The sequence below is a fragment of the Cynocephalus volans genome, chromosome 1 (genome assembly GCF_027409185.1).
Source record: "Cynocephalus volans isolate mCynVol1 chromosome 1, mCynVol1.pri, whole genome shotgun sequence".
Lineage (NCBI taxonomy): Eukaryota > Metazoa > Chordata > Mammalia > Dermoptera > Cynocephalidae > Cynocephalus > Cynocephalus volans.
This window is the reverse complement of record NC_084460.1, coordinates 186,936,658-186,952,564: the sequence shown is the minus strand read 5'-3', so window position 1 is coordinate 186,952,564 and position 15,907 is coordinate 186,936,658. Positions and strand designations below refer to the sequence as shown.

Genomic DNA, 15,907 nt, shown 5'->3' with positions numbered 1-15,907 from the left:
GCTCAGCCCACTCTCATCATGTGATACCCCGCATCACCACAGGACCTTGTAGAGAGTTCCCACTGAGAAAAAAGGCCCTGACCAGAAGTGTTTTCTGGATTTTGGACTTCCCAGCTTCTAAAACTGTAAGAAATACATTTTATTTCTTTATAAATTACCCGGTTTCAGGTATTCTGTTATAAGCAACAAAAACAGACTAATATACCTAACTTAGGTTAGGGGATATATGAGGCAGATTTCTGAAGGGAGAAGGGGATCCTGAAGGATTAGAAAATATAGCAGTTAGATAAGAAGAGAGATAAGAATACAACATATTCCTGGAAGGAAGTTTACTACTCGCAGTGGAAGGGAGGCTTTAGATAGCAGAATGCACTTATTTACCCATGCATGGTATGTGTGGCTGAGAGGAAACTGCAGAAGAATGAGACCTCAGAGCTGACTTTACTTTACATCTTGACGTTTTTGTGTCCTAAGGAAAAGGTCTAAAGGCAACAGGAATCTAGAAGGGAATTTAAAACAGAAAGATCATATGGTCAGTTGCAGGATGAGTCACATATTATAATAAAGTGAGACTAGGAGCACAAAAGTCCAGCACGGAGGCCTTTGTAATCCATGTGACAAGTGACAATGGTTGGAGCTAAGGTGGTGGTGGTAGGGACGGGAAGGAGGAGACCAATTTGAAAGATTCTTTGCAGGATTTGATGACAGTTATGTGAAGAGGCTCAATGACAAACGTTCACTCCAAGAGGGCAGCTGGCCAAGGACTGTGCTGGATGTTTGAGTGGGGACTTACTACAAACCATGGAACATCTTCCTGGTCATCTGTTTTCTCTCTGCCCTTAGTACACAATAATTGGGATGAGGAAATTTCTCCCTGGGTGGTTAACGTCTGCTCTAGGTAACAACCTCCTTCTCTATGACAGCTAGAGATCAGGCAGCTGCTCTTAGAACTCCAACTTTCTTGAAAGGCCAAGTATCTGACTTTTATCACTACCTAAGCTGGATTATATACTGAATAAGCTGAATAGATCTTGTAGGTGAAATGATGACTTATTGTTTATCACTGCTGTATAGAATAAAGAGCATTCCACATTGCAAACTGTGGGCATACAATTAACTTTGGAAAACAATCTGTCATCTTCATGAAAAAATGTGAAGATAGAGTTGAGGAAACACAACCCACATGAAAATAGCAAACAACATTAAACTTGAACTGAGAAATGTTTCTCTCTCAGATGTGTTAAAAGTTTTGGCCTGAGATGTAGCTTGGGAAAAATAGAAATAGGAGGAGTTTAGAGACCTTGAAATTGCCTTGGCACCACGAGGGTAGTCTGGGAATCGCAAAGTGACAGACAATTAATTACAAGAGCAAAATGAACTCTTGCAAGAGAGAGATCAGTATTATTTCATATGCTCAAAGAAGGCTTCATGGAAGGAATGTACTCCATCAGCGTTGCTGTGTTAGGTAGAGTTTAGAAAGAAAAAGAAGACACAAAAACAAGAAGACCAAGGTGCACATTTCTGCTTATTCATTTCCTATATGACTTTGGAAACATAAGTGAATGTCTTGGAGCCTCAGTTTCCTCATCTGTAAAACAGGAAAAGTGAGACCTACCTCTTGGTGTTTCAGAGAGTTTAAGTAGGTAACAATCGCCATGGCCTTAGCACCTGGTGGCAGAGCCCTCCAATGACTCTCCATTTAATGAATGAGTAAAGGGAGGACAGAGTCACTGGGGCATGTCCCCAAGGTTGGCGAGGGATGAACAGCACCAGCTGAGATGCAGTGGCTGTGCCGTGGCCACAGTTAGCCCACGAGCAAGTACTTGCTTGATGCAGGAATGAGGGGGAGCCACAAATGTCCTTGAACCAATTACTGGAGAGAAAAAGACCAGTCTGCAGCAGTTAATGGGCTGTGGCTCTGCAGATAAGAGAACTGGGGGAGGACCCACTCGCCTGCAAGCCCAACGCCTGGACCCCTCCCTGCTTCCCGCCTTCCCTCCTCTCCCTTCCATCTCCTTCCTTTCACCTCCTTCCTTGTCGACCTTGGATAAAGCCCTTAACCTCTTTTCACCTCAGTTTCTTATTCATAAAATGGGATAATATCCATAGGGGCTTTCTGATGATTAAATAGAATAAGTAATGTACTTAACACAGTGCTAACATGTAACAGCACCCAGTGGGTGGTAACTCCCCGCCCCCTTCTCCTTCCTTCCACTCACATGCACATGACTTTGGAACATGATTTAGGACATATCACACAAAAGAGGCCATGGAAAACCCAAGTATGTAACAATTAATTAGAATGGTGACCTTGGGAATACAGTCAAAAAGGTAAAAATACAATGTATTTTTGAAGAAACTACAGAAGTTGTTGATAAATTGCATGTCAGAGATGGAAATGATAACTCAGAAATTTAAGCTGAAATGTAAAATAAATGGGTATGATAGAAATGGAATTTGGGGACCCAATTTCTAGTTATTTTTTATGTCGGAGTCTTACAACCTTGAGTCATTGTAAAGCTTAGAACATTTTTGATAGCCTGGGTCACTAGGAAGATTTATGAAGACTTAATTTAAAATAAATTAGCTGTTATAAGAGCAATGTAAATATATATATATATAAATAAAGCAAAAAAAAAAATCCCTTAGCTCTTATGTGTGTGCCCCATGGCTTGCACTGATAGCGGACCAGTCGTCTCCCTAATATGCTCAGTGGGGTGATCTTGACATTAATGAAGCCATTTGGGGGAAATGTACTGGACCTGATGAGAGAATACACCTGCACTTTGGATCTTAATATTGGCTCTGCACCTCTGACAGGACAGCTGCCAACGCAGTAGTTTCTATCTGTGATTCTAAAGGTCAGTTTTCTCACACTTCTTTATACAATGGGTCTGTTGTTTCTGGCTGTTAATGATCACCTGCCATATAGAGAAACAAACACTATCTAAAAGCCTGCAGGTGACTTCAGTTAACAGGAAAAATAAAAATTATACAAGGCCACTATTTATTGCTATGTTTATTGATGAACTTTTTGATATTATATTCATGCTTTAATTTCTTTCTATTTCTTTCTTTTTTCTTTCTTCCTTTTCTTCTTTCTCTCTGTCTCTGTCTCTGTCTCTCTCTCTCTCGCTCTGTCTCTCTCACCCTTTCTTTCTTTCTTCTCTCAACAAGTATTTATTAAACACCTATTTTATAATTATAATACATGTTGTTCTGGTACGAGGGATACCATGGTGTTTTAAACAGAGAGATGCAGTCCCTGCTGCATAGAGCTCAAATTCTAGTGCAGGAAAGAGATGATGGATGAGTAAACAATGTGAGTTATCTACAAGTACCAAGAAAAATAAATGCTTAGAAAGAGGACTAAGAGAGAAAGGGATAGAAAAGGTCTTTTATGTAGGATGGACAGGGATTAATTTATCTTAAATTAAGTCTTTCTGAAGGGATGTTTAATCAAAAACTTGACTAAATTGAAGGAGTGAGTCCCAGGGATCTATAGAAAGCGAGTCCCAGGCAGAGACCAACAACTACGAAGACTGTGAGTCAGGAGCAAGTTTTGCGTGTTCAGAGGACTGTGGGAAGATCTATGTGCCAGCTGTTCAGTAAGAGAGCAGGGAAAGTGTAGACAGAGAAACAGGCAGGAGCCAGGCCAACTATTCTCAGAGTGATGGGAATCGTTGGATCTTAGTTTCCAGTGTCATAAGTTAAATCTTACCGAGACTTTGACCATTGCCATCTTGACTGAATGCCATCCAGTAGAGAATGGCAGTATTTACCTCCATATCCCTTCCCACCACCACCAAATAGATCCTAATTGTTTTACCTTCAATAAAACTAAATTCCTGTCCCTATTTACAGCTAGTGAAAAATATGTTCATTCTTTGCAAATATGTAGCAACTTAGAAGCCATGAATTCCAAACACAAAACACTGGATTGCATCTAAGATTAGAAAAATGCCTCTCCTGTTATAAACGTACTATTTCTCCCTCACAAAAATGATTCCCCCTATAATTAATAGATGAGGCCAAAGATTGCTGTATATTAACAACCCTCATTTTAGGCAACATTAAGGGCAAACTTTTTCAGAGGAACTCCTTTGAAACTTCAGATACTGTCTTACATGGATCCCATGACAGGATTTTAGTAGTTTAGCATATGTATCAAATCACTCTTTTGGGGGAGGCAGGAGTGCTGGATAATGTGCTGTAATTATGTGAGAGAAGTGTGTGGCAAGAACAGCCGGCATTGCCTCTTGTGGATGTGACACAATTATTTGATTGAACCTCTTCCAACTCTCTAAACACCCCCATCCCCACTAGAAAAATTGCTGTATTGAAAACCAACTATATTGGTAGGCATGCTCACTACAATATACCAAGTAAGTGTTATACAAATAAAAGGAAATCTAAATATAATTTCTTAAAGAAGGAAACCAGCAATTTTGGGAAATTATACAGCCAGACAATACAAAGTATTCAGAGTCTTTAGGTCCCATTATAAGTTTTGGCCCAAAATGCAACAATCCCAAAGGCTCCACATCCTTCATCTCGGGTTCTGTAACTCGTTGCCCAGATCCCCCTGTGGGGCTTCCTGCTCTCCCTCAGATAGTATGTCTGCTGGGCTCATCCTACTCAAAAGACCTTTGGCTTTAGGGTCACCCTGATCTGAGTTTTTAACTTAGCCACACTCCATTTCCCAATTATATACCACTGAAATAACAATATATATTTATTCATTTTTCTGTTCAACAAATATTTGCAGGGTGCTTTCTATGTTCCAACACTGTGCCACATGCTGGGGATCCAATGGTCTGCAAGAAAGGAATGGTCCTTGTTCTCACGGGGCGTACACCCTGATGAGGGAGACAGGCAATTAAGCAAGCAATCCCAAACAGGTGCGATAAAGGCTATGGGAGGTTAATAAAGGGTTCAGAGAAGCACTTAATCTCATCCACAGAATCAGAAAAGGTTTCCCAGAATAAGTGAGATGTGAGCTGAGTAAGTGGGAGTTTGTTAAAGAGATGCAGAAGCATGTGTGAAGATCCAGCAGCAAGGATCCTGTCTATTCTTGGGGACTGAAGAATAGACAGGATCTTAGAATCGCTGGAGCAAAGCCGGCAAGAGGGGAATGTCAGGAAGTGAAACTGGAGACCAAGGACTCAAGTCATAAAGAGCCTTCACAATACTGTAAGTGTCTGAGTTGTAACAAGGAACAATGGGAACACACGATGTTAAGCACATCATCCAATTTGCTTCTTAGAAAAATACTTTAGGTTACTGCATGGAGGACGGATTCAAGTGGGGCAGTCAGTGGCAGGGAGACCAGTTAGGAGGCTGTTTAAGAAATTCAGATATGACACAATATTGGCCTTGTTTTAGATTGAGTTCCCTTGAAAGCAGAGCGTGAGGTACAGAATTGGCTGCAGATTGCTTATTTGGGATGTAATTCCTGGATCCTAGAGTAAGAGATTGGGAAAGAATGAGATTAGAAAGGGAGAAAAAAATCAGGAAAAGGTGATTTAATGATCTAGTTGCTGCTGTGGGCAACTGGGGCTCTTTCATACTGGAAACCCTCTGAAGAATCACATAGAACAGTGGTTCTCAAAGTGTGGTCTCTGCACCAGGAGTCTCAGCATCACCCAGGAACTTATTAGAAAAGCATAATCTTGGATCCTAACCTAGACCTGCTGAATCAGAATCTCTCGGAGTGGAGTTCAGCAATGTGTTGTAATCAGCCCTTCAAGTGATTCTGATGGCCCCTAATATTTGAGAAGCACAGGTATAGAACACACCTTTAGATCAGAATTGTTCCACTGGATTGGAGGATCGGGAGACACCTGTCCCTCACTGGTGGACAGTTATTTCCCACAATTGTGGGTTGCATCAGTGAGGATGAGAAAAGGTTCATGTCTTCGGAGAAGACCTGGGACAGTGAAGAGGCTCCTGTCCTTAGTACAGTATTCCTGCCAAGCGTATGGAGCCATACATCCCAGGGGTGCTGAATCCAGATGGACAAAGAATGTGGCACGTTACCACACACTGCACTAGGGCGTGACAGTGGAGGTGAAGAGAATCTGAGGATATGTGTTTGTGATACATTGTTAAGAACCATCAGTTCCTGATACAAAGAGATGAAAGAAGGGAATATGAAAGATAATGCTTTATTTGCCTTCTTGGGGACCTTGATGGATGGTGGTGACAGGGACAGTTACCATTTTGGAAACTTGGGTTTGAGGTACCTGTGAAATATCTAATAACTGCTGGGATATGGTGGTCTGTACATAAAGGGAAGATAAAGGCAATCGTCATATTGAGAGTGGGTGAAAAAGTTCAGGAGGTGTATTGAGTATGGTGTGAAGAGGTTTGGGGACAAACCCCTGAGAAGCAGAGTGGATAACAGTGGGGAATCCTCTCTGTAATTAACAAGCAAAATAAGAATTGTCTTGAGGGGAATGCTGGGTGGAGCCAAAGGAGATGACTTAGATTATCTGAAACACACTGGGTACTCAGTAATTATTCACTTTTATTACTAAGTAACTCCTTGGGGAACTCCTGCTTTTCCCAGAAAAAATTCTTGGACTGTTACGTCATATAAAAAAGTTCTGGGTCAGACAATAGTTCTTCAACGAAGATCTTCACTTTTAATAAACTGTTCCTTGCTTCTAGGGAAAAAAAAAATGGAAACTCCATTGTCCTTAGAGATATTGGTCATTCCTAGTGCTTAGAGCACATGAGAATGGATGCCATTAATTGCATATTAAACATAGGGTCCTCATTCAAACACTCTTTCTTCTCTGGAGTTTCAGTCTTACCTGATGCAGCTGCTGTTTCAAAGTGATGGAGACTCCCAAGGGACTGTGTGACTTTTATCTCCACATTCAGCTCTGGGTGGGCAAAGAAAATTAATTTAGAAATGTAATACAACTTTTGCCAGGAATCTACCTTTCTACCCTTGCCAGGCAAAACTCAACCCAAGTACATACTTATGGGTGTATAATCTTAGGCACCTGGTCTCTGGTCTGCTCAGTGTGAGCACCTGCGTGATTCCAAGCTCAGAATTCTTATTACAATTCAAAAGTTACCTATATATTTACTGGTACATAAGAAACCACTTAGGTACTGAATATTTAAATTCATGAGTCTTCTATTAACTTTTAAAGGACAGGTATATAATCTAGAGCTCTTTCTTTTACGGCAATTGTCAGAATTCAGTTTGTTCATGCACTTAGTAATATATAACATTTTCTCAAGATGGACTCAAGTTTCATGATATACGAATTAATTATTCTCTTTGCCATAAGAAAAATGAGAAGCCTACTTATTTCTGAAGCTTCTTTTCTTAGGTTTTCATGTGTCTGTGGATTAGTGTGGGTTTCTGAAGAGAGAGTTTCAGTCTAAGAGCGAAGGAGTGTGCATGGGGAGCCCACTAGCTACTCCCACAAGTATCTAAAGCAGTTTTCAGTAATGATAGAATAGAATTATTCTTCTAACTCAGGGGCCATTTCCATCTGCAATAAGCTTACGCACACTTCCAATATGTCAATGGTTATTTCCCGTGTAAGTCTCTTTGATCAGTTTTTAAGTAACAACTCTTTGGATTAGAATCAAATTGAGGAGAGGTGTCATGGATCAGTTATGATTGCACATTCTTCCAGAGGAAATGCAAGAGATTAGTTACATGTCCATTTAATAAGAGATTTCTTTCTCTTAGCAAAATTTGAGCCAAAAAGAGCATAGAATGTAGATGACTGCAGATTTGTCTTCCAACCTAGGGAGAATCACTCTGGCATGACTTCTTAAACTTGGCAATCTGCCCTTGAGACTGATTGTTCATTTTTACTGGGAAACTTTGCCCTACATGATTTCTAGCATTTTCCTAGAAATAATTTCCTCACCATAAGACATCATCCTATATTTTCTTATTTTAAATATATTTACATTTTATTTAACGTATTCATCTCAGAATATCATTTTCATGAAGTAAGTAGCTTACTGGTTAAGCAATATCTCAGAGACCCATTGGCTGTGTAAATTATTTATTTCATCTATAAATTGGAAAATTTGTTCATTAAGGACAGGTCAAAGCTGGACATAATCTGCATATAGTAAATTAAACAACACTCCTATACCACTTTCTATCTTCCGGCCACCGTTCTGAGAACTTTTAAAATCTTAATTCATTTGAGCCTTATAACAGTCCTATAAAATGGGTACTTTAATTATCCCCAAATGCATATTAAGAAATTGAGGCCAAGAGACATTTGATAACTTGAACAAGATTATCCAACAGGACGTAGCTGAGCTGGAGGTCAAACCGGGGTGTTTAGCACTTGACTCTGTTCTCCTAACCTTCACTCTGTTGCCTCTCCATGTGTAACACTTTCTACAAAAAGCTGGGCTAGAACATTAAAGGCAATTCCTTCTCCAGAAACATAGCAGTGAGTTACATTTCCAGCTGCTCCTTGTGTCTTGATACTGGTTCTTCCTCCTTGGTTATCTTTTGGCCAAAGTGATCTTCGCACAAATCATTTTAACATTCTTCTAAGCCCCTTGCTAACTTAGACCATTACCTTCTCCTCATTCCATTACATGTGGTAGCTGGGATTCCTACCTATTATAACACATAGGCCCTCTATTCTGTCTCAAAATGGAGAATTCTGGATATCACAAGGCAAACAAGATTAGCCTTGATGGGAATTGTCAAAAGGAGAGGAAGAACACACATCCGCTAAGCATCTCATGCACGGTGGATGCAACCCTTCTCCTTTCACATAATCTGTGACCGCCTAATTGAAGGTCCACTCCACAAGGAACCTTTGATCTACTGGGAAAGATTCAGGGATTATAGCACTTTCAGATGCTGTGTTTTCTAGAAGAATTTTTATCTTCTCTTTAAGAGAAAACTCGAACACTCTTAAAAATCACAGTAGCTTACCTAAAAATATTGGCTTTCTTTTTCTTTTTCTTTTTCTTTTTAAGTTGGTATATTTTAAGCAGAGTAAATGTTATGTTTGGGTAGAGATGGATCTTTCCAGCACCTCACTTAATTCATTAGTCTGATATTTATTATAGGTACACTATAAAGCTGTGACAGCATCTTACTTCAGCTGGCCTCCATAGTCCCCCTTTTACCCAGAATGGTGCTGACATATGGAATAATGGTCTATGTGTCATCATCAGGTTTTTGGAAAAAGTTCAATACCATGTTTTGTTCTTTATTTCTTTTAGGTTGTATCTATTAATTCTCTCTTTATCTATTATTAAAGGAAAAATAGACACCAAGTGCTTTGAACAGTTCACACACAAGATGAATACTTATCCTTGATAATTACTATTTGAGGAGCAAATATATGTTTTATCTGTTCTTTAAATGGTTGTTCTGATTCTGTTTTCAATGGAGTGAATTTCTCAAGATCTTTGATAATACAAATCAAAAGCACAATGTCACATTCCCTTGGTGTACTCAAACCACATTCAAGAGGCCAGTGTTCCCCAGTGCAAAGTAACTTCCTTCTACCAAAGCTCATTGATATGAGTAAGAAAAATTGCCAGCACTGATTGCTTCTCTAATTTGTTCCAAACTGCAAAACTTGTTTATATTTTCCCACACATGTAAAACATTGTTTGTATTTTAATGTTCATTAAAGTTATTTAATTTCTTAAAATCACACCTTTAATCAGTGAGGTCTTGTCTGAATTTTTGGTGACATTTCTCTTTTTTCAGTTCCTCCCAAGTTTGTGGTTCAGCCACGGGACCAGGACGGGATTTACGGCAAGGCTGTCATCCTCAACTGCTCTGCTGAGGGTTATCCTGTACCCACCATTGTGTGGAAATTCTCTAAAGGTATGAAGTTACTTGATCTTCTTGTTATCAGCCAAACAGACATTATGTTCTAAAGGGCTGGGTGAGCATTTCTAGTCTTTCCAGAGATATTCCTTGCAAGGAGGTAGGTCATCCCCATCTACGCCAGCTCTGTCCTTATTCACAGACACCCCTGGTCATCCACCTAAATGTTTCTACTCAGACCATGCAAGAGTCTGTTCTGGTCTAACAGGCCTTTGCAAAGACCATGAAGGGGAGGCAGGTGATTCATGTGGGTTATTTTAGCACCTGGGAATGCACCACCTTGCACAATTATATTAGACAACTATGGTTTGCAGAAAGACCACTGCAAACCTGTACATGTGGAGATATAATTGTGAATTGACACAGATACTCGTAGTTGGAAAGTTATTTCCACAGTATTTATATATATGAGAATAAGTGGGTTTAGAAAGTTAAAAATAAAATTGTTGATTTTTAAAATTTACCTAGTTATCTTAGAATATATACAAAGTACATATTATCTCCTTGGTATGCTCTTTTTATAAAGAGTCAAACATATCCTGTGTCCTATTATGCATGTTCAATGTTCCCAGCTTCCTCTTTGAACATGGAGCAGCATTTCCTGGTTTTCAGGTAACACTGTAAACAGTACATAAGTAGAAATATGTCACATGGAAATTAATGGTGGAGTCATTTTAGACACTGGAAAAATAATTTATGTTCATCATATTGTGTTCTTCAGAAAGGTTCCTTAACTGTGCTTGTGAAAATTTTGGAAGTTCTCTTTCTTTTCTTATTCAGGCATTTGAATTCTGTAATTTATCAAACAGTCGAGGACCAATACACACTGGTGGGATCAGTGAATCAGTCAATCACGATCATGTTTTCTAACAACCTAAGACCTACTATATGGGTTTAATTGTTATGGGTGTATTTGTTTCTTTGTTTACTTAATCATGGTTCTTATTCTGGACGTTTCTTTTTAAAATAACATGTTGCGTTTTCTTATTATGAACACAACAATCCAAGGAAAAGCAAAGGGTGCGTTTGCCACAACTCTTCCGGTGTATATCCTTCAAAGGAGAAGAGAAGAGAGAGGGAGGGAAGACGGGGCTAGACACTGTGTGATTGGGAGAGTAAAACAATGAAATTTTTAAAAAATCCCTGAGACAGCTCTCCTGTAGCACACCACATACAACATCCACGCGAAAAGCACTTTGTTCAAAACTAAAAGCCTATATTATTCAGGGTAGCTGCCCCTGTGGCTTTATTTTTGGCAATGTTTGAAGCCCCAAATTGCATTACGACATAGAAACAGATAAACAGCATAAATTATTAGTTTATATCTATATGCATATTTGACATTATGAACGTTTTTTGTGAAACTTATCTTATTCAAAGTTATTTTTAATGCCTGCCATTACGTTGATGTCCCCTGTACCTCCCTTAGGTTGTTTCCAGTTGTTCACTACTGTAAACACTGCAGCAGTGAACATCCTTGCCTGTTAACTTGATGTGCACATGTGTAACTGCTCTCTTGAGGGAAATTTCTAGAAGTAAAGTAGCAGTTGGTCTGTACTGGCCAAGAGTCCTTTGGCCCCAGCACAGAGAGAGTGTGTGTGTGTTGCTCCCTGCTCACCAACTCAATAGAACCTTTTTCTTCTTCTTTAATTTTTACCATCTGATGGGTGAAAATGCCTTTCCATTTTAATTTGCATATTTAGATTATTAGTGATGTTTAAAATGAATTATCCTGTGTTTACTGACATTTCTATTCTCCTTTTGGGAATTTCTTATTCATGTTACTTGCATACTTACCTTCATTTCCTCTTTATTGGCAACAGTGTTTTACATAGATTGAATAACTCTTTGTCATGGATCTTACAGACATTTTATCCCTCCCCATCACTGGTTTGTAAATTAAGTTATAGTAGCTTTTTAATCTTTAAATCTCATATGCAATATCAAGTCACTGAAGACAAAATAATAGAAATTGCAAAAACAAATTTTTAGAAAGTTAAATTCTCTCTAATAACATCACTCAATGATAATCAAAGATACCTACTGTGAACAATTTTTGTGTAGCCTTTCAGGCCTGTCTTCATACAGTTATATCCCGGTAGATACACACACAAATTTTAAAAATTTTTGATTATATGATTCTTCCTGTCTAATAATCTTCTCTCTTCAGTTAACAATACACTAAGAATGTCTTTCCACATCAATAAATATGGGTGTTTAATATGACTTTTTCATGTCAGTATAGAGTTTATATTAATGCATCAATAAGTACATTTAACTGTCTATTGCCTTAGTAGAAACTGAGTTCAGTGACTTAAACTCATGAGGGTTTCCTCTTTCTCATAAGAGGAGTGTGGGCATCTATACTCCAGGACTAGTTGGTTGGTTCTCCTAACTTGTCAGAGGCCAAAACTTCTTCTGTCTTAAGAAGAGTTCTGCACTCTTTTTCTTTTTCCCCCATGATCTCAACTGCTTTATCTTGATTCTAGAATCAGGCAACACCTCATTCCATAAAACAGAGTAAGTGTCCTTGTGTTCTGACACTCACAGCAAGTGGCTCTCATCCTCAAGAGATGGCATTGAGCTCCAGTGGCAGCTTTCACATTTCTATGCAGGAAGAAGAGCAAAGAGAGAGGCCGCCTCTCCCACCGGAGTCAGCTCCCTTTAAGGACTTTTCCAGAAGTGTGTCACACATCGATTCTGCTAACATCTCCCTGGCTCACTGGCCAGAGCCCCCGAGCTGTAAGGGGGTCTGTGAGCTGTGTCGCAGCTAAGCACACTGCCCTCGTGACTACGCTGTTCCACTAAGAGGGGCGGGTGGAGACCTGGCCACTAAGTGTCCCAACACTGTTGTTGGATGTTGTGTTTTGGTTTCTGTCCTCTTTTTTACTCTTAGAAAAATGTCAGAAGACTTCTATCACAGTGACACTTGTATATGTGTTCACTTTTCCCTAGGAATAAATTTCTGTAAGTAGACTTGCTGGCTCAAAGAGTAAACCACTTCTATATCTTTCAATGTGCACTGATGATTTGCCAGCATTTTGTCCATTTACACATCCTCTCTCAGTTCGCACTCATGCCCGTTTCTTATAGTTAAAATAATTCTGGATATTATGCTTGTTTTTGAAACATTTTCTAATCTGATAGACTGACATTGTATATTATTATTTTAATTATGCAAGTAATAAATATGTTTCTTAAGAAAAGTTTAGTCTTGTTTATGGAACATGTTTCCTATAATCAAAATAGCCACAAAGAGCCTAAGAGCAGCTCCTTTATATGTGATGGAAGGGATGCAGACAACAGACTCAGGTTGTTTTCTGAGAGATACAGCAATTTTATCTCAGGGCGGCAGAATTCCAGAGTAAATTGTGTTGGTTTAAGGGTAGCTATTGCAGAAATGAAACAATCTTTTCTGAAAAATAATGTTATTACATTTTTGACCTTGGGTCTGGATACACAAAGTCTAAGACATTCAATTCTGTCTCCTGATTTTTTTCTTTTATATGAAAAAGTGAGATCTCTTGTCTAAAAGAGATTTTTAAAAATCAGGGCTTTAGGGCCGAGCCCGTGGCGCACTCGGGAGAGTGTGGCACTGAGAGCGCAGTGACGCTCCCGCCCCGGGTTCGGATCCTATATAGGAATGGCCGGTGCACTCACTGGCTGAGTGCCGGTCACGAAAAAGACAAAAAAAAAAAAAAAATCAGGGCTTTATGCTGTGGTGGGCTTTACCTGTGCTCCCAGAGGTCCACACTAAGCACCGTTCTTCCACACATTGTCATTTATAATGGAGGAAAAACTGTTCCCATTGCTGTCCTGGGACAGGTCCAACCTCTGCTGGCTGCCGAGGAGCAAAGAGAGGCTGTTGATGCAGGAGAGTAGATCATGCACCTGCCATGGCCTGCCCTGGGCATCTTTTGCTCTCTCCAGCTGATTCTCTGTTCATATCCCCTGACCTCCAGGGAAACGCTGGTCATGCAGACATCCAGGGACAAGAGTCGGAACAGGAAAGCATGTCTGAGAGGGAGGGGGTATGAGAGTGGGGAGCAGTTTGCAATTAAAACAGTGTTTTCAGAAAGGACCTCAGCAGTAGGTAATGTCTTAGCAAAGACTTGAAAGAAATGAGACTAGCCCTGTGTGTATTCTGTGAGAGTGAGAGCTGAAGGTAAAGGGACCATGGTGCCCAAAGGGGCTGGGGGGACGGATAAAGCCTGTAATGTTCCAGTAATACCAAGGAGGACACTGTGGCTGAGGCAGAGTGAGTGAAAGGTGGTCCCATGGGCCCCAGGAGGCCAAACTCCCATGTGGGGCTTCATCAATCACTGTAAAGATGTGGCCTTGCAAGAGTTGACTTCTGCTGTGGCCGCCCTAAGGCCCAAAGTCAGGAGACTACTGGAGTAATCCAGGAGAGGTGGAGTGATCTGCCCAGTGCTTTAAAAGGGTCACTTTGGCACCTCTATGTTGAAAGTAGCCTGTGTACAGGGCAAGAACTATAGCTGGAGACAAGTTAGGGGGTCTTTGCTGTGATGTGGCCAGTACCAGGTGACAGCTGTGGAGGAGGGATGAGCAGTTGGGTTCTGAATCTCACTGGCTGATGGACTGGATGTGGCTGTCAGAGCAAGGTAGAAGGCAAAGACCAAAGACCGCACCAGGGTCTTTGGCACCAGGGTCTTTGCCCTGAGCAGTGGGGAGAGTGGAGACGCCTTTTACCAACATGGGGTCACTGGCAGCACAGAGTGGGGGCTGAGAATAAGATCGGGAGCTTGGGCCTCTCTTCCTGTGGACAAAACTATCTATTTCCAGTTGTCCTTTTTTTTGATAGATACTTTCTGCACTGTCAGGGCTCACACCTTCCACACTCTGTTCTGCCACCATATGCCCAACTTTAGTTTTGGCCTCTGCCGTGTTAGGTTGATGGTGCGCTTACCACTAGTCCTTTGGCCGTAGTTTTTTCAGTGCAGAACAGTGCAAGCTCTTCCCCATGCACAGTGGTATGTCGAACTCCTTTTTACATGTAAAGGGCCATTTAGCTGTAGGGAGCTTTTCTGGGAGGGAACAGAGGCCATCTGAGTTCCCTTCAGAAGGGACTTAATCTTTCAACCTGTACGCGCTGAAGAGCAGACTTTGAAGTCTGGTATATGTATAGCCTGTCCTTTGGTGGTGTTCATTTAGGGTCATTTTTTCCATAGATGTGGGGTGCCTGTTTAATTTGCAGAGTTAAATCATCTTTTATTTCTACAAAAGTTTTCATGAGTTGAATCTCTAAATATTCATCCTCTTTCACACTTTTCATTTTCTTCTTTATGGTCTCCAGTTACAGTGTCTTAGAATCATCACAAAAAATAAAATAAAATAATAAAAAGAATCATCCCCTACCTTCTATAGCAGTCATCTTCTCTCTGCTTTTTAGCTCATTTATCTGATTTTAACATGTTTGACGTGTTTTTGTTTCTATTCTCCACGTCTTTTTCCCCAATTAAGTCTGTTCCCCTTTGTGCTCCCTCCAATCTTGCCTTTATTTCCATGACTTTATTTTTTCCCATTCTTTCTCCAGCTCTGCTACCTCATATTTCACTCTTTCTTGAGCTCTGAGATAAGTGACTATTTTATTTACAGTTTTTATCTAAATCATGGCAAAGTTTCATTACCTGATTTTTTTTTTTTTCTTTGTTTCTTCCATTTTTCTTAGAGTATCTTTGCTAGATCCTGGCTTCCTTATGAATATTTTTATTTGAAGAAAATCCATGTCCCCAGGAAGATATTGCTTTGTGCAGATATCTAATTCCTAGCATAACCCTACTTCTCTGACTCTAAAACCCACCTGGGCCCAGGGGAGCCCCTGCCCACACCCACCTATGCACACTTTGCTGTTGATGGAGGTTCTCCTGCAGATGCAACCCACTGTGCTGGTGCCCCTGAGACTCATAGCCATGGCCCATTCACCTCTCCTTGTTTTTCTCTGTGTAGCTCTGCTCTATCCAAATTGTTAATTGCTGATTTACCTTCATAGAAGTTTGGATTTTAGCTATTTCCTAATTTCACAAAAAATAGATT

At 40.2% G+C, this 15,907-nt stretch overlaps 1 protein-coding gene across 1 annotated transcript in view; it reads left to right on the top strand.

Moving 5' to 3' along the window:
- The window catches only part of DSCAM (DS cell adhesion molecule), a 607,645-nt gene that overhangs the window by 357,091 nt on the left and 234,647 nt on the right, over window positions 1-15,907 (top strand). Inside the window, exon 10 of the mRNA XM_063083118.1 lies at window positions 9,731-9,850. Coding sequence (XP_062939188.1) covers window positions 9,731-9,850 — 120 coding nt within the window. The remainder of the gene's footprint in view (window positions 1-9,730; window positions 9,851-15,907) is intronic.